The 26,179-nt window shown below is 42.5% G+C and overlaps 1 protein-coding gene across 3 annotated transcripts in view; it reads right to left on the bottom strand.

Moving 5' to 3' along the window:
- Positions 1 to 26,179, bottom strand: part of LOC118096362 (heparan-alpha-glucosaminide N-acetyltransferase-like) — a 171,909-nt gene that overhangs the window by 23,367 nt on the left and 122,363 nt on the right. For 2 of the 3 annotated variants that reach the window (XM_035138106.3, XM_035138110.3), the window contains 2 exons: positions 22,401 to 22,527; positions 18,857 to 18,943 (listed from right to left, as the gene is read on the bottom strand). In XM_035138106.3, coding sequence (XP_034993997.3) covers positions 18,857 to 18,943; positions 22,401 to 22,527 — 214 coding nt within the window. The remainder of the gene's footprint in view (positions 1 to 18,856; positions 18,944 to 22,400; positions 22,528 to 26,179) is intronic. The other variant, XM_035138109.3, reaches the window with a different exon arrangement.

Genomic DNA, 26,179 nt, shown 5'->3' with positions numbered 1-26,179 from the left:
CGTGAGATGAGCGCCGCAACCCCAGAGTCAGTCACGACTGGACCTAATCGTCAGGGGTCCCTTTACCTTTACCTAGGAAGCACATAGGTTGCCTTTGGCAACAAACAACACTTTAGCAACAAATAAAGAAGAAGCTGTATACCCCCATGACTATGCAAATAACGCACATTGCAAAACAAATTATGTATCTACATACATACATTTAAAAAGTTAGCTGTAGAGAACTAAGAAGAGCAGCTTTCCTGGCTAGAGTCCAATAGGTGTTGAATAGGTGGAGGAAGGAAATTTGCTTGATAGTCCATTTTCACAGATTCCTCCAATGTCCCTATGGCTCTCTCCTTGTCCAGACATACAGTGGTATCTTAGTTTAAGTACACAATTGGTTCCAGAAGTCTGTACTTAACCTGAAGCATACTTAACCTGAAGCGAACTTTCCCATTGGAAGTAATGGAAAATGGATTAATCCGTTCCAGATGGGTCCGCGGAGTACTCAACCCGAAGTATGAGTGTAATTGGTTCTGGAAGTCCATACTTAACCTGAAGCGTTCATAAACTGAAGTGAACTTTCCCATTGAAAGTAATGGAAAGTGGATTAATCCGTTCCAGACGGGTCCGTGGAGTACTTAAACTGAAAGTACTCAAACCAAAGCGTACTTAAACTGAGGTATGACTGTATGTTTATTCTAAAGTGCAAGTGCAGCAGGAATCTAAAAACTCTTGAACTTCTTATCACTATAACCTCTTCCCAGGATCCTATTCCTGAATCAGGCAGTGTCTCCATCCATATGTCAAAATTGCACTCTCATCACCTAAGATTATGAGAGATTTTGTGAGCCAAACTGTGACCTGATTCAAGGCTAAGTTGTGTGGTGAGAAGTCTGTTTGCAGAGGAAGATTATTTGTTTTAAGTGAAATCAAATTCTCAGGCAGAAAGAGTCTATGGCATTTTTCCATAATGCGTCTTGAGTAGGGAGCCGTTCAGGAGGATAAGCAGAAATCTTTGCCAGTCCTGCTGAAAAGTTTCCAACTGGGACCATTAGAACAAACAATACTTTAAGCCAATGCAGGCATCAATATCCATTATTTGTGAAGGGAACTTGTTTCTTTCTAGTAATTAATGGTAGGAATTTTTTTTATTTTGATCCTGCAAAAGTAGTGATGAATGGAATATTTACCTCCCTGTAAGGCCAGAGATGCAGAATGCTGCCATGTTCCAAAGGTAGGAAAAACACTTGCAAGATTCAAGAAATGAATGGGGGTAATGGGGACCTCTTTTAGTATAGAGTCTTATTTTGCAAATTTCAACTCATCAATGTCCCATTAAAACACACACTGAGGATACATTTTTATATACTTGCTTGTTCCTACATTTAGAGCTGGTTTGTGTATGGATGTCATTTTTAATGTGTGTAATATTATTTATTCAAATATTTTTATAACATCTTTCAGAGCCAAAACAGCAGCTTTTCAAAGCAGTTTATAACATAAAACCATCATAAACCAGGTCAAAAATCAACTATGAATCTCATAATAACAACATATGAAAACAATCTCTTTCCAGATAGCAGCAGTGGTTAAAATTACATCACTAAGAAGCAGTGGAGTGAAGCTTGGAATGAACTAGTCCAGTTGAATGAAGTTCACTGAACTGGTTCAAAAAATGCTGAACAGCACCCAAAAATCATTCCCATAACTGCAGAGTGAACTAAAGGTGAATTAAATTGATTTGGGGGTAAAAGTGTTGTTCATCTTCACACTTATTTACTTCTCTCCAGCCAGAAGCTTAGACTCTTAAGATGGTATCCAACTAGTGCATCCTGTCAGCACAAGGATTTATGCTTGAGCAATGGAATTGCTCTCCTGTCATGGACTGGCTGGATGCAGAGCAGTGGTGGGAGGTACCAGCTGGGGAACCCCCAAGAGAAGAAGGCTCAGAGCCAAGGGATTGGTGGCAGGATGACTATGAGTGGTCAGAGGGAGAAGAGGGAGCAGACTGGGAAGAAGAGGTGTTGGAAGCTGAAGAGGTAGCAGGGCTTAATGAGCAGGAAGAATTTGTGACAGACAGCAGTTCAGAATCAGTGACTGGAGAGGAGGGAGGGGCAAGAAGCAGAGATGAGTTTGGCTGCTGAAGAAGCCAGGGGGGTCTCCCCCTCCTGCTGCAACCAGCTCCCCTCCCCCCCCCCGGTCTTCCAGAACTAGAAGAGGTATGAAGAGGGCAGAGAAAAGACAGGCAAGGCATCAAAGTTTCAGATTGCTTGGAAAGAACCTGGGGGAGGAGGAGACTTAAGGAAAAGGTGGGTACTTTCAGACCCCACAACTGCCTCATAGGGGCAAGTTCTACCGGGAAGCATTGCTGTACTCACTAGGCCTGGCTTTTTGAGCTGTCCTGTTTCTTTGATTAAAGAGTTAACTTCACTGATTCTGTATGAGTTATTGCTGACCTGCTCCCGACACCTGCTTGTGACATCTCCCCTCCCCCATGTGTACTCTGTGCACTCCCCAAATATTCTCTGGAGGGTTGAGGAATCAGAACAGATTTAAGGGAGATGCAGAGGAGGAGAGAGGGCATAGTTCTATCTACAAACAGGCCGTTGCAGCGTGACAAGGGAAATATCTTCATGGGACTTTGATGTCACAAGCACTATCCAATAGGAGCTCACAACACTTGGAATAGACAACATTCAGAATTGCTATGGGAGCAGTAGCAGGTGCAGGACAGAGATTGCATTGTCTTAAACTAAGGAAAAGATGAGGCCTGTGTGGTTTTGAGTCTCTGAACCTCCTATCAAAACTCATTAAAACCAATGGCACTCCATAATCAGGCTTAAACATTTCATCCATAATTTTTATTTAACTTGTTAATGTACCATTACTAAAAACTGACAGATTTCTTCATGCTGAAATGTGCTCTTTGAGGCTCTGGAGCAAAATACTTGCAAGAGCCTTTAATGGGAAAAAGAATAGTATTGATTGCCTGGGTCCCATCAATCCAATATTTTAAGAAATAAGAAAAAGAGAGTCCTTTATTCAATATCTGGTCTTCTTTCGCACAAGCTAATATGCCTTGGTATTTGAGAGTAGCGTTCAGTCTGAAAGAAAATGTGGCTGTCACAGTGATTAATAACTGAACGCATGCCACGAAGGCTAACTTCTTTGTGCTCCCTCCCATTTTTAAAAATACTGTTTTTCAAGTGCAGAGGGGGACTCTGCGGAGAACCAACTCAGAATTAAATGTCAGGGGTTGTAAATATACCTAGTTCCAGAAAATTCAAGTTGTAAAAAATTCAGTTCTGCGAGAAACATTTGGTTGTATTCTTCAAAAAGGAAGGCCAAAACACTCTTCGAAAAGGAAGGAGTCAGAACCGAGCCTTGGCCCAAGCCCAGTTTATCATTCTGAGTTCAAATCTCACCCTAGCTATGAACTCAGTAAGTAGTCTTAAGTAAGCCACTGTCTGTCAGCTTTAACCTGGGGAGAATAACCAGATCCAGCCTCAGTATCCAGAGAAGGTCCACTATTTCACTGACGCCGGCCCTTGAGGGATGCTGAGGCATGGAGCTTACCTAACTTCAAGCAGAATGGCATTCTATCACTGCCAGGCCACTTCTACAGAGGCCCTGTTCTGTGTGCCCACCAGCCTAATTGTGTTAGTTGGCAGGCACCTGGGCAGGTTTGATGGTGTGCAGGTGATTTATCATTATCACTGGGGCCAGAAATACACCTGCAACCAGTGCAACTGGTGCAGTATGGATGTAATGATCTCCAACTGCCTGACCCCCAACATGGTGGTGCAAGTGCTATCTGTGGTGGTGGCGGCGACAGTCTTGTGCCATTTATTGCCTACACAATGGGAAGAGGAGGTCATAAGGAGAAGAAAGGGCAGAGCATTAAGCAGCTACATGGAGAAGGAAAACTTAGCTGAAACAGAAACATGCTGAAACAGAAACTGAAGAAAGCAAGAAATGAGGAAAAAGAAAGAATCAGTTCCATTTTCAGTTCAATGGCAAATAATCCCAAATTCCTACCATCTATTAATTTCTAGGGTTTAGTGGGGTCCCCCCACAAATCTATGAGAAATATTGTGTGTTATAGGGTAATTGAGGTAATGCTATTAGAATTCCTAAGGGAAAGTCAAGCAGGGAGGGAGAAGGGAAGAGGGAGAGTGGAATTCTGGTGGAGGGAGAAGATTGGCGGAGGCTTGGAAAGGGAGTTTGAATGTTGGGGGGGGGAGCAGTTGAGAGTCGGCTGAGAGCAGTTGGTTCTGGAGGGGGCACTTAGTGGGGGACCTGAAGCTGGGTTGGGCAGCTCTTCAGCGTGGGATCAGTAATCCAGTGGCCATCGCCCTCGTTTGACGGTGGCCAAAAAGGAACAGAGACGCAGAGAGGGGCTGTGTGTCTCCTGTGGAGGCCAGGGCATGGGGCAGCCCCATGCCCAGCAAAGAGGGGCTCTGCCAGCTGCCTGGGAAAAGAATTCCCTCTGTTTAGGTGGAGCACAGAGCCAGGGCTTGGCTGGCATTGCCAATGCCCAGATGCCTTGCACCACCCCCTCCAAGCAGCTGGAAAGCAGCTTTACAGACCTGGGCAACTTAAAAATGGAAAGCGTAATGCTGGTGGTCAACAAAAGAGGTTTAAAGACTCTCTTTCTGCTCTCATGCCAGAAGGTTCTTCTCTCATTCTCTGTTTATGCTCAACTTGTAGGGTGCTCTCCCTGCCCCATGCAAATCTTTCCTTCCTCTTTCCTGTTCTTTTTACAAGGGCAGCTTTGGCAGCAGCCACAGCAATACATACAGGAGATCATGGAAGAAAGAACGTATCTTTGAAGCATGGCAGAACTCTATGCTATGGGCTGCTTCGAGGGAAGAATCTTTGCACATGTGAATGGGCTATCACAGACCAAATGCCAGAGACAGAATGTCAACTCAGATGCACATCCAGCTGTCACACACACACACCATGGAATTAAAGCAGGGTGCTGGCTTGCTGTGCCGCTGTTAAATCGTCCGTGGCCACAACCACACTGAGAACTGATTGGCTGGGGCAGTCCCACAAGGGTAGAACCCCAGCAACAACAATGCGGTGAGAGTGCAAAGAAAAGATGTCTCATTCCATCTGTATCATTACTATGTGAAGCACGCTGCACTGCAAAATCCAAAAGTATAAGGATTTTTTCTACCAACTTTGAGAGTGTTTTTAAAGAAAAGATTCATGCTTTGCTCTCCCCTGCTTCAGCAGCACAAGTGAATGTATCAACTCCACGTCTTTCTAAAGGTTAGCCTTTCCTTTTTAAAATACATTCTGGGGTCTTGTTGACTGTGAAGAAATCATCAACAGGAAACTGGAGCGGCCATGAGTCACTGTTAATACCGTAGGCTTCTTAATACAGTGGTGCTGAGAGACATACTTTAGCCACCTGCCCTTCTAAGAAATTTGAGGCAACACCTGGTAGGTGATGCTCGGACTTACACCAAAAGGACTTCACAGCAATGTGATTACTTGTTCCCAGGGGGAGTACCATTTAACACCTGGCTGCCACGCAAAATCGCAGGGCAGAGCAATTAAGAAAGACCCATATGTTTTGGGAAACAATAACAACTGAATGGCCAGTTCAAAGTCTGAGGCAACACCCAGTTCATGCTTTCCTCCATTTCCATCCACACCCACACACAAAGAGCAGAACATTTGACATGGAGTCCACATGCATAACTTGCCTGTTCTTAGGAACTGCCCATGCCATGCAACTTTACCCCACCTCCTTTTTCAAGTATGGACACATGGAGGAGGAAAATTGCACAAATTTGGTTCAGTGGTGGGAGTCAAAAACCCCAGAACTGCACAAACGGAAAGGTGGGTTACTCTGTCTAGGAATCTGGTATGCTCACAGGTGGAACATTTATAATAGTGCAATGTTGAATTCTACCCATCATTTGGGCATGCACATTAATGCTGCATGTGTAAGTGTGTGTGCACACATAAGCACAATACTTGCTACTACATTTTACTGTGTGTAAGGCATTGATACATGTGCCAGCCATGATTTTTCCCCATACTGTGGATGATTTTTTGTGCATGCATCCTTTGCATTTCTATCCCCGCCCCAAGAGATCATAACATAAGGTTGTAAAACCAATGATTCTGTGTCCTCAGAATGATGTTGTTACTTTGTAACCTGTCTGATCCTTTTTGAAGGAAATGCCATGCATATACTGTAGCTTTGGGGAGATGTCTAACAAGCTGATTGGCGAATCGTTTTGTGGATCATTCCTATTCGCTTAAATTGGGGAAATGATACTCAGTCTCTAACCAGAGGGCATTTGGCCTGTGTTGTTTATGTTGTTAATGCATAAAGCTGTATTAACAGGGCAAAGGAACACCTGCAGTGACAGGAAAAGGATGGAAGCTTAAACAAGTGCGCAGCAAGAGCTCAACATCAGAGAGATGCTAAGACTTAAATTACTGCTCTAGGGGTGTGCTGCTTCCAAACAAAGTACAGTGAAAGTTTGTGTCTGTCAGTTCTCCACAGCATCTTACTCGTCCTCAAGTTTAGAAATGAATTCATCTCTACACATTTTGTTTCAGACAATCCTGACCTAATTCACAAACTAAGTAAAAGATACACAACCCATCTACTTATCTAAACATATCCACAGGGGCTGCAAACTACAAGAGGTCCTATTAGTTCAGTGAAAATTACATATATTACATTTGCTTGGGATTGCAGTCTTGCTGTTCTAAGGAGCAGTTCTTACATATATGTTTGTCACTCGCCGACTATGCCATCAAATTGCAACTTTTTCCCGTCACCACATGTAGATTTTTCATATTACTCAGAGTCAATTCAAAACACAATATTTTTCCAGCCGTTCAACTTCTGAGGCATGTTCAAAAATGGAATCATTCACTTCCAGGTTTTTGACGTTTGGGTTCCGAATTGTTCAGCTTCCAAGACACTAAAAAACCAAGGTCCTACTATATAAACATTATTTCCAATTACATCCCACTGCAAGCCAAACATGATGCAGAGAATGTACACACACACACACACACACACACACACACATTTTCCCCTCTCCCTCTTTTTACCTCTTTCTTATTATTTTGCCCCTTTCTGGCTCCTTCTTTTCTACCTTTCTAAATGAATACAATTTGCTTGTTTTCTACTTTGTATTGTAATTGATTGTCTGTCATGGCATGACTTGTTTAGCATTGTAAACATGTTTCACATTTTTCTAAATAAATAATGTTTCCTATGCATACTAACATATTCTTAAACCTAAAGTGGCATATGCAAATATGGGTGAAAATGAGAACATCTATGCATTCTTGCCTGAACAAAAGAAAAGTAACTAAAGCCATGTGGGAATGTATCATAAAATGTGTCTGACTCCTGAATTAAGTTTGCTAAGTCCTAAGCATATTCACTTCTTGTCACCCTTTACCACTAAAAACTTCAGCAAGAGAGCACAGATTTATGGGAAAGTAACCCTTTGAGATTCAGTATCCAACTTCCATTTCTAAGTAATCATTCCCACTCGTGGCTTTGTCAGAATTCATCTCTCTGTCAAATCTGAAATCAAACTCATGAGAACAGATGCCTTTGTAAGAGTTCCAATATTTCTTTCTTCTGCTTGAGTCACCCTAGTGACATGTCATCACTTCTGCTTCTCAGTCTAACAAATGGATGGCCGCTACAGAAGAAAACCTACAGGGCAATAAGTACTGGCAATGATGGCTTCCAACCTTGTGGTTTGGAGGATACTGCCCATTCTGACCCAAATTCTTGCCCATAATTTTGTTGACCGGGAGAAGGCAGAATAATAAGGTGGCAGTTTTTCTAACTGGGCTGCTAGATACGCACTGTAGTACTACCAAGGTTGATATTAAGGGTAAGGTTGTACAAGAAATTCAATATGCATTTAAAGTCAAACCTATCAAATTTGCACTTTCCACAGCAATATGCGAACCAAAACACAACCTTTATTAAAAATCCATACATCCGAATTCTGTGATACAGTTCTCCACCCAAACAATGCATACAAAAATGCATATATGAGTGGAAAGTGTGCATTGAAAAGGAAGATAGTAGCGAAAATGTATTTATATTTGGAAAACTGCTTGCAGAAATGTGTACTTTGGTCAAAAGTGCACATAAAATTTCATTAGGAGAAATCCAGATAAAATTTCATGAGATGCTTTTTTAAGTGAATTGCTGCAAATGTGGATAACTGAATTAAAGATTGGGAAAATAAGAAACTAAGAGAACCAAACCTGTGTCTGAGTGGCACCACTGCAGACTGCAGGTGATTGGGCTCACTTGATTTTGTGATCCTTCATACAAAAAAATCCTGTACATAGAAAATAAGCACATCATGGTGAAAGGCTAGCTTTTTCCATGACATGCATTCGGTCACATAAGTCCTCCTCTGCAGTGTAAAGTTATTCAGAACTCACAATGCTGGAATTGCCACATATACAGCGGTACCTCGACATCCGAATGCCTCGACTTCCAAAGGTTTCGACTTACAAAGTCGGCAAACCCGGAAGTATTTTCGCCGTGCACGCGTTCTGCACATGTGCAAAATGGACGCTTTGACATCCAAAGGTTTCGACTTACAAAGAGCGCCGTAGAACGGATTGCCTTCGTAAGTCGAGGTACCACTGTATTCAACAATTCTGATTCCAGCTCTTCTGAGTAGCATTACACAATTGCTATATATCAGGCACGTCCAACTCCCAAGAGGCTGTAATCCACTCACAGTATAAAGAGACTGGCTGTGATCTACACATTGTCGTAGCCAGGAGTTGTTGAGCTTTTTTTTAGGGAAGGATTGACCAAAGTTGTTGAGCTTTCTTTAGGGAAGAATTGAGCAAAACCGTTGAGCTTTTTAGGGGGGCAGGATTGCCAAAGTTGGAACACAAAGCCAATTGACCTAAGACACCACCCCGATCGACCGGTAGATCACAACTGACCTGTTGGACATGCCTGTTATATATAAATTGTTGTCATGTTGTGCGGATGCCTGATAATAGTCTTCCAAAGCAACTACTCTATTCCGAACTTAAAAATGGAAAGCGTAATGCTGGTGTTCAACAAAAGACGTTTAAAGACTGTCTCAAGGCAAATCTTTAAAAATGTAGTATAAACACTGACAACTGGGAAACACTGGCCTGTGAGTGCTCCAGTTGGAGAACAGCCTTCACCAAAGGTGTCATGGGCTTTGAAGACACTCAAACTCAGGACGCAAGGGAGAAACGTGCTAAGAGGAAGGCACGCTTGGCAAATCCACTCTGTGATCAACTCCCGCCCAGAAACCAATGTCCCCACTGTGGAAGGATGTGTAGATCCAGAATTGGCCTCCACAGTCACTTACGGACTCATTTTGAAAACCATGTTTATGGCAGACAATCTTACTCGGCTACGAGGGATCACCAAAGAAGAAGAAGAAGAAGTTGTCCAAACTCATAAAATGCCTTATTTTTATTTTTTTAAAGACCAACACACAATAATCTCCTAGGGCTCCTTAAAATACAAGTGGAAAACCTCAAGAAATCCCAATTGAATTTGCATGGTTTGTTATTATTAAGTAAATAGCTTATATTGCATCGTGGATTTTTATACCTGTCTTTGTTAGGATAAATCCAGATGGAGGGAAATTAGAAACAAATGGAAAATATGGGTCATAAGTATTCAACTGAGACATAACTCAGTGTAAACATCTGAGAGGTTAAAAAGGAGGCAGCAGAAAACACAATTTCTGATGGAAAAAGCAGAATGCTTTGAACACATAAATGCAGAATTAATATTTCATGTCATTTATACAATTAAATAAATAAGCCCAACCAACAAGGAATTGGAAAGAATTCCTTCCAACCAAGCTCTGCATCACGTTCCTCAAATTTTTTCGAACATTATGTTTTAAAATTAGTATTCTCATGGTGGAAGCAAAGTGGTCTAAGCAAATTGGTAGGCAGAGGAAGAATATCTCCACTGTCCATGTATTCTATATTGGGACAACACATTCCTCTGTCTGCAATTTTTTAAAATCCTGAATTGCAGTCTGACACTACCCATATTTGGGGGACCACCAGACACACCTCCCTCGGCATATAAACCTACTAATTTGGAAATGACTTTCCTTAATTGCCCCTGAAGCAGAAATTGATCCTTGGGAGCCATACAGAAAATGGCTTACCGGTAGTTCTCACTGTGAGGGGAAACCTGTGCCTGCTTCAAACAGCCACTGGGCGCTCTATCTCTCTCCCTCTCCCTCTCCCTCTCCCTCTCCCTCCCTCTCTCTCTCTCTCTCTCTCTCTCTCACACACACACACACACACAATTTCCTGTAGACAGAAAATTAGGATGTCAGAGTGCAGAACTGAAGCCTAGCCTTCTCGCTGGCATGCTCATTTTCTGTCTGCAGGAAAAGTGTTTGTGGAGGAGCATTCTGTCATGTGAATCCCCAGGTAGGGGAAGACTCATGAAAATCTACTCAGGTAGGCAACACTGCTTTCTGTTTCAGAACTCATTGAGATCCCTGTAAACAACCACCTGAACTGCCAAAAGATGCACCTGAAGTTTACCAAGGGGCAAAAAGTGCAACTGATGAATGCTGTACTTAATGATGAATGCTGTACTTAAATACCATAAACGTTATGAAGCACAATGTGCACAATGTTAACTTTTGCTTTGCTTTACATGTGCGGAGTTAGAAGAAAATAAAAAAACAAATAAATAAATGTAATGCTCTTTGCCAGAGCATAAGCCCTATAAGTTCCTTTCCAATCCCAGTTAAGAGTCAAGGCCTGGGCCGTCATGAGGCCTGCGCCAGGATATAACAGCTCAGATTAATTTAGCCTCTTATCGGAACAATGTCACCACTTTCTTGGCTCTGTCCCAGGTCCGGTTGATCCTGACCGCTGTGATCACTTACTTCTTTGCAACCTGCTACTTTGTTTACAAACACCAGCTATTCATTGTTACCACGTTCTACTGGGCACCGTTTCATTCCAGGTTGGTCCCCCTTGCCTAGTATGCCTCATGGGCTGCACCCCATTGGAACAAGTCAGGTCTCTCAATAACTTGCCTACCAGAAATTTGAATAAGAACAAGAACCAAAATGGTCAAAGGCCTGGAAACGATGCCTTATGAGGAACGGCTTAGGAGGCTGGGTATGTTTAGCCTAGAGAAGAGAAGGTTAAGGGGTGATATGATAGCCATGTTCAAATATATAAAAGGATCCCATATAGAGGAGGGAGAAAGGTTGTTTTCTGCTGCTCCAGAGAAGCGGACACAGAGCAATGGATTCAAAGTACAAGAAAGAAGATTCCACCTAAACATTAGGAAGAACTTCCTGGCAGTAAGAGCTGTTCGGCAGTGGAATTTGCTGCCAAGGAGTGTGATGGAGTCTCCTTCTTTGGAGGTCTTTAAGCAGAGGCTTGACAGCCATCTGTCAGGAATGCTTTGGTGGTGTTTCCTGCTTGGCAGGGGTTGGACTGGATGGCCCTTGTGGTCTCTTCCAACTCTATGATTCTATGTGGTAATTATGTTCATAAAGGCAATGAATTCTAAAGCAATTACCAAGGAAGGCTATTGGCTTTACCAATATTCCTTCCTCATTGCAAAGAATATTCTTAGGACATGACTAAGTCCTCTGATTTTCTGAGGACAAGCACGTGAGCATTCAGGCTCACAGCTGTCTAAATGTTCTTTCATAAAATTACATGCCTATCTTTCCGTCAGAGTGCATTTGAAAGGCATTTGAAAGAGGAGTAAAGTTACTTTCAAAGGTGCCTGCCAGATTTTTTTCCCCTTCCTCCTGTTTTATCAGATATAGTCCTTCTGTAAAAAGGACTTAGTGGTTGATGTAATTTCCTGCCAATGAGAACTTCGAATGAATACAATTAAAGAGACCACAAGAGGCATAGCTTATCATCTCCACTTCCCAATTCATCAAGGCTTTATCTCAATTTAGGAAATGTATTTGTTTTATTGTTCTGCAAAAGAAAAGAAAAAAGGACCGATGTTGTCAGCCTTTCAATAAACATATTTTTTTATTTTAAAAAATCAAACCAAAAATAATAATCTTTGTTTACTATGCATGTGTTTTAAAGATTATAATACATGAAATAAACATAAAGACTGTTTTTTAAAAGAAACAACGCTGAAAACCTATTGCCTCACCGTTGTTTCAGTCCTCTCACATGAAAATTCTCCCTTAGGCTTTAAGGGTGGGTCCTGTAGTTATTACACTTCCAATTTCCAATTATAACAAAATGTTATTAAATCACGTATCGTGAAATAAACCCACTGCTGAGGAATATTATATATTTTTCAAAACAGTTAAGAATCTGAACCACACACTGCTTCACATTACCCCCATTTTACCTCTGGATATAGAGTCACTTAAGAAAAGAGGAACTGTTTTGGTGGATGAGACCAACGTCCATCCAGTCTGGGGGTTGGCAAACTTTTTTAGGTCAAAGACCACATTGCCTCTGCAATAATCTGTCAGGGAACACATATCAGTGGTGGGCTGAGATGAGGCCAGCTGTGGACGAGCCCCAAACCAAACCTCCACCCCCTTCATTAAACTAAACATACCATCCATTCCTTCATTTGCACTTCCTTCTCCCATCACCCTTCTCTATCTATTTATTTATTAATCCTCATGTTCCACACATCTTATATTCCAGTCCAACATTCTGATCAAAGCCAAGAGGAACACATCTCACAGCAGATTGGGACTCCCTGGTCATTCTGAAAGCAGCCATATGCCCCTTGAAGTTTGCAAGCAAGGCATAAAGGCAATGACTATCACCTGTGGCTTGTCCCCAGCACCTGGTACACATTAGTAAACCGAGGTGAAAAACGAAGGCTCAGTTTAGCTAACATTCCGTATATCTATTGATAGACCTATCCTTCACATTCTGTTTCCCCAGTATATCAGCTTTGTGTGAATCATTCCTGTAACAAAAAGGAAAGGCAATATAGGCTCTGAGATTTCTTGGATAACCCATGACTTGGACCCACAAATGAGTAGATCCAAAGATATTTCTGCTTGGGCAAGATAGCTCTACTGAATCCCCCATCCCACAACAGCTTCTCCCAGAAGGTGCATCAACTCTCAGGAGCAGCTTTTGGGGTATTGAAAGGGTATGTAGGGAAGTCGGGAGTCAGGAAAATCCCTCTGTACAAGTGGAGTTGCATTTGAGCACCTCTGCATCCAGCCCCACTGGCGAAGGAAGGGGGCGGCAGGGTGGGCTGACCATGTGCCATCTCTGAGGGGGGGTGACAAAAAGGCACCCCCCCGAGAGGCTCGCCTGCCACCCCTTAGCATAGCAGCACAAGCCGCTGCTATCGCACCGCCACAGCAGCGTGCGGAGGATCCTGCCACCCGCCACCACTGCAGCCGCGAGCGGAGGATCCCACAGCCCCCATGAGCAGAGGATCCCGCCGCCACGAGCGGAGGATCCTGCCACCTCTGCATCCTGCAGCCGTGAGCAGAGGATCCTGCCGCACAAACGGCGCTGCAGCGGAGGGTTGCCCCGCCCCCTGTGTGGCAGATCACGTCCCTGGGTGCACTGCATGGCCGCCACTCCGGGTGCCCATGCAGCTTAGTCCGCCACTGTCCAGCCCAGTGTGTTTCTCACTAGTAGAAACTTTTCTCCACAATTTATGACTTGCAGTAGGATTTGTAGAATTGAAAATCATCATTCAACTATTTTGTCCTGAGTGAATAATGTGCATGTTAAATAAGTCCAGGCCTGGATTTGGACTCCCTTATTGTTTTTATGAAGGCGGATTTCTGCTTATTGAAGAGCACAGCATATGGGACCAAACATTGCCCTGGCTGTAGCTGATGGGAATTTTATTTTACTGTTGGTGGGAAGACAATATTACAGTCATGGCAATTGGCAAAGCTGAAGTGGCAACGAGGCTGTGTTCTGTTAATCAGCAGTTTTCACTCAACAGCTATTCAGAAGTGTGGGAAACAGTCTCCTTTCCAAAACTAATTCCATATGCATTAATAACAACCCCGATTTTTATGCTTGGGGAGTGTGAGTGAAAGTTTCTGCCTGCTTAGTTGTAGAAAAGTTATACCACCATCTAAATAATATTGGCACAACACATGCCACTTGACTGCAACTGATGGGGGTATACATTTTTTTTTTAAAAAAAAATCCTATAGGAACAAATTTATCCAACTTCAATTCATTATTCCAGAATATTTCCTACTGACATCAGGACAACTTCTCTGGAAAAGAAATGGATTTTGAAGGCTGCAGATTTAGCTAAAAAATGAGATTGCATCTCTCTGGAAACAACAAGGTATCAAATTAATACTCGCATGATGTAGTGAACTGAAAGTTGCCTTGCATGATCACAAGGCTGCTGAAGCCATAAGTACTTCCCTATCAGCCAGTGAGGTTTTTAAAGAAGGCACTCCTAGTCATAGAGGTTGCTTGGGCCCCTGGTTGTCAATGATGGATCAAGGAGCGACAGACCAAGCGACAGACTTGCAACCCATCCAGAACAAGCAATTGGCCTACTTCCCAGACACAGAAACCACCACCACAGGGGCTCCATCTTTCCAGGATTCAAGCTCAATTTACTCGCCCTCAGCCAGCCCACCATGGCACCCAGACTTTGGCCCAGGGCTTGCACAGCCTCACCTGCCTCAGATGTAATGGAGATGGTACCCAACTCTATATCTCCATTACATCTGAGGCAGGTGAGGCTGAGGCAGGTGACCCTGCAGGTAGCAATGGAGATACCAAGGAACAGCATCACCAATACATGAATACCGTTGGGGTGGGGGGCTAGTGGAACAGAATACTAACACCAACATACAAAGCACACATCTCACCCCTCTAATGCAGCAGGGAAGCTGTTAAGAGAGCGCTAATGTTACATCTGTGCCTGCCCCACAGTCTTCTGCTGGAATAGAGAGCAAATAACTGTGCTGCACTAGTAATGATTATCACCAGGAGGTGGTCTCTGTCATTAACAGTGAGGTTTGCTGCCACAGTAGGTCAGGAGAGTTTCACCAACTGTGCAGCTGTTTCTTTAGGAATAAGAGGATTTAAGCAGTCAAAGTGAAGCTTATTTTACCTTACTGCTTCCAGCAGGAGCTAAAACATTGGAAAGAAGGCATGACGTGTAGGAGAACAGGAAAAAAAACACCTAAACTGGGATGTTTAATGCACATGTTTTCACCATTAACACTTTACAATGCTTTATAGAGACCCAGCCAAAGCACAAAAAAAATATAAGCATTACCATGGAATACTGCCCAGATAACTTAAATGGCTAAATAAGGAAAATGTCCCACAGAGCCACCCCACAAGCACTGGCTGAGTGAGTGCTATCCATTAGAGAGTTTTCAACACATCTTACCATCTTTATCACTGAATAGGGATTGCAGAAATTTGCTGCACTATAAGATTTGCAAATATCAAGAGCACATTCTTAACAGTTCAGCCTTAACAGTCAGAGAACTGAGTGCAGGCAGAATAAAAAGGGCCTAATTCCCTTCAGAAAGAAGGAGAAATCAGCACAACCACCAAATGGAAAAAAAAAATCTCACCATTATTAGATTTTTAAAAAATTCCTCAGGTGCACTAAATAAGCATTTGCACTATATCAGTCATGCAGAAACATCTATAGGGTGTGTAGGCAGATAAGGAGAAGCATGCAACCAGTTACATGTAAGGTTTCTTTCCTGAACCAACTCTAATCAGAAAATTGGGGAGAGATCCAATTAGCTGTTTGAAAGTGGAAGCTTGGTTACTATCACTCTGCATGCTCCTTCCCTGAATTATTTTATTATTATTATTTATTAAATTGGTTAGGCCTGGTCAACCCAAAGTGACTTACAGATCAGTGCCATAACAATGATCTGTGAGCTACAGGCACACAACCTATTGTACACAAGCATAGCAGGATCAGGGCAAAAGCTTGCCAGGCTCAGAATGATTCCACAGAATGACTCTGCTTCAGACTCTGCTAGTCAGAGTAGAAAATATGAAGAGCCCTATACAGACAAATGGTCTCACCTCATGTATGTCACTATTTTTCATTCATATGTGCCTTTCCCTCACTCGACTCATGGAAGCTGATCAACTTTGAACAGCTCTTCCTTTAACAGCAATAATTGGTTAAGACCGAAGTCTCAATACCCGGCTGGTTTCAAAAACCACTCTCAGCAAATTACACAGCAAACATCTGCAGGGAATTCTAGCCTGCACCATGATGTCAGGCAGCAGCTGTCCTGAAGGAGGACTCTGCTGAAAGGGTCCTGAGAGCAAGCGAGGAACATTGTGGGGGAACGAGCCTCTCAGACTTGTTTGGTAATCCTCCCTCTGCCTCTCCCAGCTGACAGACCTGACACCTCATACAAGCCTGAGAATTAACTGTGCTCATAAAATTAGGAAACAAGAGTCCCATAAAGTTGTAATGAGCTTTGGGTTTCAAAATTCTACGGGTAACTATCCTCTGACCAAGGGAGCCATAAAAGACGCCTTTAAAAAGCATGTATTTACGAAACACCCAATTTTCTTAAACATCTCATACAAGAGAGGTTGTGCTTTTTACTTGGTTTACTTCAAGTTCTCATGATGTGCAGCATCTGTTAAACAAATTAATATCTTTTTAAAAAATGCTAAAAAGGAAACAGGATTTCTTGCTCTCCTTTTTTTAAAAAAAAGCAAAACCAAACCAAAAAAAAACCCCTCTCTGTTATTGATCCATTGTGGGCTTATACACAAAATGGCTGGGCCTCTTTTTTCTCATAAAGTTACTTCATAGACAATATTAAGGGACAGGAGGGTCACAAAGTGAAAAGGTCCATACGAGCTGTTTCTGATGCAACTTTGTTTCTTACAAAGAGAACTCAGCATATAAAATATTTCTAGAGGGACTAGTTGTGTTAGTTGTGTTAGTCCATTGCAACAAAAGCAACCAAGAGTCTTGCAGCATCTTAGAGATGGACAAATCGATTGTGGCATCTGATGAAATGGACTCTGGTCCAGGAAAGCTTATGCTGGTCTTTGCAGTGCTGCAGGACTCTTGCTTGCTTTTGCCATATGGAAAATGTTGCCCTGCAGTGTGAAAAAATCCACAAGGATTACGCAGGAAAGACTCAAAAGCAGGATACTAAATAATTACAGATTCCTGCCTGCGGACCTTTCTTTCAACATCAACATTTATGGACCCAAAGAATACCATGTGGTATTCCATTGCTGGAAGTTCAACACCGCAAGTCTGAATCTGGCTAGTGGTATACAGATGGGGGTCTACTAGGAAATTCCATGGGAGCTGCTCTCTCTTTGTTTGAGGAAAGATGGGACAGAAAAACAAAGAAACATATTTAGGGTCCATTTAGAAACACCACTCCTATAGAGGAAAAGTGTTGCCATCCCATCAGACGTCAAGGAGGTGAAGAACTACAAAACTTTCAGAACACATCTGGACACATCTGAAGCTATCTGTATCAGAAAGTTTTTAATGTTTGATGTTTTTATATGTGTTGGAAGCCACCGAGAGTGGCTGGGGCAACCCAGCTAGATGGGTAGGGTATTATTATTATTATTATTATTATTATTATTATTATTATTATTATTATTTTATAACTGTCCCCCCACATAAAGTTCTACTGATGTGCCTGAGGATGACAATTCATGGTTCCCCTTTCAGAACCACTTTCCTACATCAGACTAATAGATAAATCTCTTTGGCCTCTGTGGTCTGGTTCTGACACAACATTGAGACAGATTTCACTCCCAGGGAATGCAATAGCGGGAACAGAGTGTACCATCACCGCTTCACTGGGGGATATGCTTCTCAAGCATCAAGCTACACATGATGCCCAGCCAAGTAAATGTTTTTTCCCAAGGTTTTTTTTTTATTAAAAAAAATACCCGAAGCAGCTGTGGGAAGTACATGCATGTGGAGGGGTGGGAGGATGGTGGCACTTGTTTCTTTCCCCCATCTGAATTACTTTTTGCTCCATGTTGGGAAGAGATGAGTATCCATCCAACGGGGGGGGGGGGAGGGGACAGTTCAAGACAGGATAATTTTAATGAGATCAAACACCCAGAGGTAATGGGATAAGCAGCCCCTTCCTCTCAGCACGAACATCTGGAACAGACTGCTGCTTTTTACAGTAAAAGGTAAAGGGACCCCTGATCATTAGGTCCAGTAGTGACCAACTCTGGGGTTGCGGCGCTCATCTTGCCTTATTGGCCAAGGGAGCCCGGCGTACAGCTTCTGGCATGACTAAGCCACTTCTGGTGAACCAGAGCAGCACACGGAAACGCCATTTACCTTCCCACTGTAGCGGTACCTATTTATCTACTTGCACTTTGACGTGCTTTCGAACTGCTAGGTTGGCAGGAGCTGGGACCGAGCAACGAGAGCTCACCCCATTGTGGGGATTCGAACCTCCAACCTTCTGATCGGCAAGCCCTAGGCTCTGTGGTTTAAGCAACAGCGCCACCCACATCCTGCTTTTTACAGTGACTATGGGTAAAAACCTAGGGGTGACATCCACCTGACTGCACATCCATCATGTGCAGTCTCTGGTGAACAATGTTGTTCCATGTACCTGCCCTTCCTCCATTGTTCCATAGCCAGCTGGGGGCTTCAAATAGCTCTGCAAACTGTTCCCATGACTGTCCCTTGCCCATCACACACAGCAACAAAGCCAAGGAAGGCATCAATTCTACAGTTTGCAGCCTCTGACAACCCAGCTGTCCATGGCTGCTACTGTGGGAGATGAGGAAAATCTTGTCATGTGAAGAATCCAAAAGAACCTCGTGTGTACAGTGCATTGACCACAGCACTTTTAACATGTCAAATTACCTGAAGTCCAAAGAAAGCCATCAGAATGGAGTTGATTGTACCCAAAATGCCTTCGGGATCAAAAGGTTGAGTGGTTTTGTACAGCTCCTAACAGGAAAGAAAACATTGGTTTGGTTACTCAAAACTCCCAAGATCTAAAACAGCAGGCAGCCTCTCAATTTACAATATTACAGGTCACAAAATAAATGTCGGCCACATAAGACAATGTGGCATACATCCAAATTGTCTCACTTCCTTAAATATGTATATCTATTCATTGCATCAAACACAGTCATTAATGCAAGAAGTTCAGAGGCAGCCGGCTCATTTGTTCATTTATCCTGTGCCAGAAAAATGTAATTCCTTTTTAAAAATAAATTACCATTTCTATACCAAAGACATTCAAACAAAGGCAGATTTAGGGAAGCGCAACCGGTTCAGTCACACTGGGCCTGGACTCTTGGGGGGGACTGCAAGGGACACCACAACTATGATTTAAAATGGAGTATGAGAGGTGAGGGTGATGAATTTTGGTGTGGCACAGCGCACCCCTGAAATTTGAGACCCCAATGTTCGCTGCTGATCCAAATCTTTTCTCTGAAGTGATTATACAAATACAAATGTTATATAATTTTTTTGCTTCATTTCACCCCCTCCCCCAATTTATTTTGAAGCAATAACAAAAACAAAAACATTAGGAATAACCAGGCATCACATAAATCTGTAACACTGATAGTGGCTAATATAGCATTGTGGTTAAGAACATAAAATATAAAATGGTATAGAAATAATGTGAAGAAGAGGAAGAAGAGGAAGAAGAAGAGGAGGAGGAGGAGGAGGAGGAGGAGGAGGAGGAGGAGGAGGAGGAGGAAGAAGAAGAAGAAGAAGAAGAAGAAGAAGAAGAAGAAGAAGAAGAAGAAGAAGAAGAAGAAGAAATAACAGAAGTCTCAACAATTGTCCATAGAAATGGCAGGCTAGTTACAGTTTTGAGACATGAGATGGTTACCAGTCAGCTTTTTTCAGAAGGTAACTATTTTTTCACTCTTGGGAGGTTTACAGCAGCTATATGGGAAGCTGACAATCTGCAGCATCCATCCATCCATCCATCCATCCATCCATCCATCCATCCACAATGAGGGAACACTCTACTATGCCAACTTCATTATAAATTTATTGGACACAGCAAAATTTGCCTTGTGCCACTGCTGGACACTACAGATCACCAGCTCATAGAGATGCCATGAATATTCAGAATTCAGTAAGATTTCAAACTAAGATTGTGTATCTACTTTTGCAGAAGCTTTGACAATACCATGGGGGGGTTTTTGGCAGGGGAGAAGGGTCAACTAAAAGCAGGGTATGAGGAAAAAAAGGTCTCCTCTCAAGTCTTTCCAGCTTTACTGATCTCAAATCATTGCACACATGTAAGTAACATGTATAAAAACACATGTATGCCGGAAAAGTGTGCATAAGATTGGTGAATATAACAGGGGGGAAATGCACTATATTAGGAGAAATTGCTTTGTAAAAATCTGTATATTGGGCAAAATTGCAAATAGAGAGAAAAAATTGCACTAAAATACTGATTGATTTTCACCAAGAGCATATTAGGTCCTTGGCCAATTCTGTGGCACTGGCAGTTAAAGGATATCAGACGGGGGGGGGGGAATTTGGGGACCCACTGCTAGCCAGGATTAATAAATATTCAGAGCTAGATGGGCCATTGTTTTGATACAGGGTTGTGAAAAGTCAGCCCGCTCGGAGATTCAAGACCAACACACTTCCCAGAGCTTTCTATTGCTCCCTGATCCTTATATACCTGAAATTTCACTGCCTTTTAGAACTGCCTTTTAGTGCATAGCCATCTAAATCATTCCACAGAGCAATCGAGCAAAAATGTATACAGAACTAAAAATCTACAATTTTCTAATATCTGAAGTGTGCATGCACACAAAAGCTCATACCAATGACAAACTTAGTTGGTCTCTAAGGTGCTACTGGAAGGTTTTTTTTTAATTTTCTGACAGTAAGAACCATCGCTTAGCTGTCCTTGAGACAAACCTAGCCTCTCTGACTTGCCAATCCAGAGGTTAAAAAGGGGCATGGAGAGAGCAGCCAATGTAGTTTGTGGGACTTGCCAGCACAGCATTGTCACCAGGTTAGGCTCTTAGTCCCACGCTGCCACTCAGCCTCCTTTCACTGCCTGCTTTCTTCCCACAACTGTCTTTACTTCTGTTGGTCTGCCGCTCCTGTTCCTAGCATCAGCACAGCAAGTGTTCCTTCAGCATTCCAGAAGCCAACTGCCTCATTCAGAACGGCAGGTGAAGGGATGGGCTTATAGCAGCCACTTTAGGGGAAAACTGGTAACTCATTAGCCTGCGCCCTGACCCTCTTAAGAAAACTAGTTGCTGTCTAGGGCCTCCAAAGTATCAGATAGAAAGCATTTTAGTGCCGGTGCAAGTAGTTCTGTTTGTAGACAAGGCACCCAATGACAGAAGATCAAGACACCACTGTGCTTGACAAGCTAGTTTGCTTTCTTCTTCTGTCTATTCAGAAATGGCTGGCTGGTAGCCTGCTAGCCACATAGAACTATCAAGAGGATTTTAACAGGCCCCTAACACTCCTCCTAAATTTTAAGCAAGACATAGGAAACGGTCTTATACTGAGTTAGGCTCTGGGTCCATCTAGCTCACCATTGCTTAAATTGAATGGCAGCAGCAATCCAGGGTTCAGAGGGAGGGCATTCTCACCACCACCTGGAGATGCCGGGGATTCAATCGAGGACCTTCTGCGTGCAAAGCAGATGTTCTCACTGAAGGGGGGGGGAAGCAAAAAGCTCACACACAACTTCACTTTTCAGAAAAAGATAAATGTTTGCAAGGCAGATGCTCCACTTTTCAATGTCCCGGCTCCCTTTTGGATTTTGTACGTCACGTGCAAATGTATATAAAACGCTGAACACTGGAAGGTGCTAGAAGATGCCAGCTTCTTACTATGGAGCACAGAACTGCTATTAAGTATGGTAAGTTGCTTTGTGCAACAAAATACAGTACACTTTTAGACACTGGGTGACTCTATGAAGATTACAGTGGCCCTTCAAGGATACAGAAATTAGAAACGCCTGATCTAGACCAGGAATTAATGCTCTGTCAAATGTTCTTAATACACAGAGGTATTAACACTTCCTGAAACATCTGGATTAGAGACAGGACAGACGGAGAGCATTTGTCCAGCTAAATTGTGGTGTTTCTTATACTATTATATGCAAAGGTAAATCCCAAAGAGCTGAGATTGCTTGTGAACTTGACTCTGAAACTCTTGGCTGTAAAACCTTAACACTGCTTTCACACTAGATTTCTTCCATCCTCTGGGGGTGAGGGGGGGGGGGAAACGGTATGATAATGGTGCCACAATAAGTGTTCCTTTTGTTTGGCTGCACCTGGCTAATGTCTGACAGGAGAAGGAAAGGAATGGCTAAGCGATGTTATCATATAAAAGCCAAAGGCCAGATAAGCCCAGCACTTACAAACACTTCACCAAGCCAGCCCTGCAGATAATCAATTACCTTACATGTAGGGTAGTGGTATATGTGTTCCTCTCCAAGCACCAACTTATCAATGTACCCCGCTGCACCACCAGTACAGTTGGGGTATTTTCCATCATCTCCTATCCCCCCAGGGCCCAGGTAACCTCTGCAGAGAGAACACACAATATTAATTGCAGCTGTCAGTTTTCCAAGCACCGGAACTGGTTTTATTTTTCGTCACAAGACCAGTCTGATATGACAAGAATTTGAAAACGAATTAGTGAGCTTATTTTCAACTCCTGAATAGCATTTACTACACATGCACCATTACGTGTAATGATCCTTTTGATCTCTGAAAGCCAAAAAGCCCTGTTAATTCTGGCAATCACAGTTTTTGTTGCCTCTCTGATCTTCCCCCCAGAATGGGATATAATTTTTAAAATGCATTAGAATACGGCAATCTGAAAACATGCTTCCCTAATTGAGATGTACCATCTGCCACAAAATATCTACAAGACACATCTCCACTAATTCAAATGTTTGATGTGCCTTTGCTTTTTCCATCTCTGAAAACAGTGGAGGATGGTATCATGATTAGAATATAAAACCGGTTCTATTGTGTCAATATTTACTGTGCAGATTCATCCCCAACAAAGCTGCATTTTTTCCACAAAACAAAATTTTAGCTTCTACTCACTGAAAGTATATACACTCAGAATGTAACCCTCAAATTTCAAATCTTGTTTGCTAAGCAGAAAACAAATCTTGTTTACCTGTTGGCAGGGCTGCAACTGCACTATATAGCTGTGGGTGGCAATAGAGGTATAATAGCATTTTTAAAGACAAACTAAAATCTACATGGTAATGAGCAGGTATTTGTGTTCATCTCTAGGTTTGCCATATTTTGAAGAGCAAAAAGGAGGACACATTTCCCAACTTCTACTTTTAACTATGGATCATGATGATGATGACTCTGCCCATGATAAAGAGGATGTGTCCTGGAAGCAGAGGACATATGGCAACCCTAATGTGAACCCATTCTTCTAGCAGGTTCTTATGCAAGAAATAGTTAAGAAAAATGTGTTGCTGGGCATTAGGGAAGCCTAGTATGCTGCTTCTAACACTCTTAAAATGGAACATGGGAGATTTTATGCTCACTTAACTAAATTAGACCCTGCCTGGGGCAAAACAATCTTCAGTTGCAGTAAGGAACACTAGAGCAAAGAAGCCCCTAGCAAACTGCAAACCAGCAGTTACTCACACAGTAGATATAGCAAACATTGTAGTTCATATGTTTGCAAATTCTGCATGTTGTATCTAAACTGCAGGTGCATTTCATAAAGTCGTCAGGAGGATGAGCCACTCCTCAAGCCTTGCTCCAATAAACCGCTAACGTGGTTCATCAAGGCTTGTGAGAATGAACACCCTCCCTACAATCCTACAAACTTAACAAATCAACTTAATTCCATTTGCCTATTACTGGCGCTGTAGACAACTTAATCTGAAAACATGGAGCTAGTTTTTCACACATCTCCCCAGCTGCAGTTTCTGCACAGCTTCTAAGAGTGTGTAGAATGCATATTCCATCACTCACTTTATGCTAAGCTGATTCCACTAATACAACTGCACATATGTGCATGAAATTGGTACCAGATTGTCAGTGCTTAGAGAGGAAAACATAGGAGTTCTGGGTATTGAAAATTCATTCACCTAGGCTTCTCCTAATTTAACACCATTTCAACAAATACCGGTAATGCAAAATGAAGGATGGGTCAGGATCATAGCCTTAAATGGAGAATGGGTTACAGCCAATGTGGCCAATGGCCATGTTAAACCTGGCTTCCACCTCTGTGCATGAAAACATGCATTTCTTTTTAAATAGTTCAGGGTCGTGGTTTTTCATTGGGAAAAAGAGTATTTTATTCCTCGAGAAGTTGATGTGTGTGATTTATGGCCGCATATTAGCTTCCACAGAGCGAAAGAGATTAAAGAATCACACTCTTTCATGAGCAATCTGAGATGGAGGAACAAGCTGCATCCATCTTTTTACACTTTCAAGAACACTTCTTTCTATCTATGGTATTTCTGTGGCATATCATTTCCTCCCAATCAACTGAAATCAAGGTGTCACAAGTCCCTTTTATTGCACTTCAGGTACATCAGAAGAACCTGAATGCCAACTTCCTGTTGCAAGCAATTTAGCAAAAATTCTCTCAACCATTAATAGACAACCAATCACCACTGGCTTTAAATCAATTCTCCAGCAGAAGTATGGTGTGTACAATGAAATGTATAAACAAATAACTATTGACTTTCTCTGTATCTCATATTAAAAATCTTTGCTAACATACAGGCGCAAGCAGTAGAGAAACTCTACAAAGTTTACTCAGAAGAAGAAGAAAAGTTTTGAAGAATCTAATGTGCTTCAAAATACTTCATTTTCTAATGGGGTAACTAGATGACGGGGTTGTGTAGAGAAAGATGAAATCTGAGTTAAGTTGGGTGAAACTTTACATAATATACAAGCAGGGAGTTCAGTCGATGTGAGGATGTGATCCTGCCTCCTTGCAAATGGGGAGGCAAAGAGCCGTGTTGATCTGGCAACATTTTGAAATCTATAGCATTGTCCAGTTTGTAGTGGTTAACTCAGAGTTTCCAAACATGGAAATACGGGAAAGTGCAAATGAAATCAGTGGTCAACCAGCCACTGATTTCTCCAGGACCCTTTTCTGTGTATTAGAGAGAACCTTTTCATTACAGTTGTTCCTATGGTTAGGAAACATATATGGGAGCTCTCCTGCCCCCATGTAAGATTCCTCAAGCACACACCATTGCTTACCTCCCCTCTCGGGGGCAGAATTTGGTCTTTCACAATTCTCAGTTCCAAGCTGCATCTTAGAAAGCTCAACGCCAGATGCAAAAAGTGGGATTGTTGTAGACATGTGTATGTCTTGGTATGATTAGTATAGGCACCTGTAATGCCCCTGGGTACCTATAACATGTTCTTTGTTTCCTTTCTCCTCTTCCTCCCCAACCCCCAACCTCTATGCCTGGAACAGTTTTGCATGTATTTTTAATTATCATTTCACTTTTTATTATGTAAAAGGGCAGGTTCAAAGCCACATAATTGCTCTGGTAGACCTTTTTTAAAAAAATAATAATACTTCCCTCTGAACTATTAATTTCTCTCTCTCTCTCTCTCACACACACACACACCCAAAAAACAGTGAAATTTATGAGACCTAATATTATTTCTAGCATAATCTAGTCAACTTTATCATTCCATTGATTTGTATGGTACTAAGAAATAGGGAAACAACCCGAAGCATAGCTGCCAAGTTTTCCCTTTTCTCGCGAGGAAGCCTATTCAGCATAATGGAAAATCCCTTTAAAAAAGGGATAACTTGGCAGCTATGACCCGAAGTTCCTTCAACCTCCCCTCAGTGCAGGACTTGTAAGATTCCGATGCAAAATCTAGGTTACTGTCATAGTACCAGTAATGGGGTAAAGGTAAAGGGACCCCTGACCATTAGGTCCAGTCGTGACTGACTCTGGGGTTGCGGCGCTCATCTCGCTTTATTGGCCGAGGGAGCCAGCGTACAGCTTCCAGGTCATGTGGCCAGCATGACAAAGCCGCTTCTAAGCAGTACCTATTTATCTACTTGCACTTTGATGTGCTTTCGAACTGCTAGGTTGGCAGGAGCTGGGACTGAGCAACGGGAGCTCACCCCATCACAGGGATTCGAACCACCGACCTTCTGATCGGCAAGCCCTAGGCTCTGTGGTTTAACCCACAGCGCCACCTGCGTCCCTAGTAA

Source organism: Zootoca vivipara, chromosome 5 (genome assembly GCF_965207765.1).
Source record: "Zootoca vivipara chromosome 5, rZooViv2.hap1.1, whole genome shotgun sequence".
In the NCBI taxonomy this organism is placed as follows: domain Eukaryota; kingdom Metazoa; phylum Chordata; class Lepidosauria; order Squamata; family Lacertidae; genus Zootoca; species Zootoca vivipara.
The sequence above is the reverse complement of the archived record's forward strand: the minus strand, read 5'-3'. Positions and strand labels throughout refer to the sequence as shown.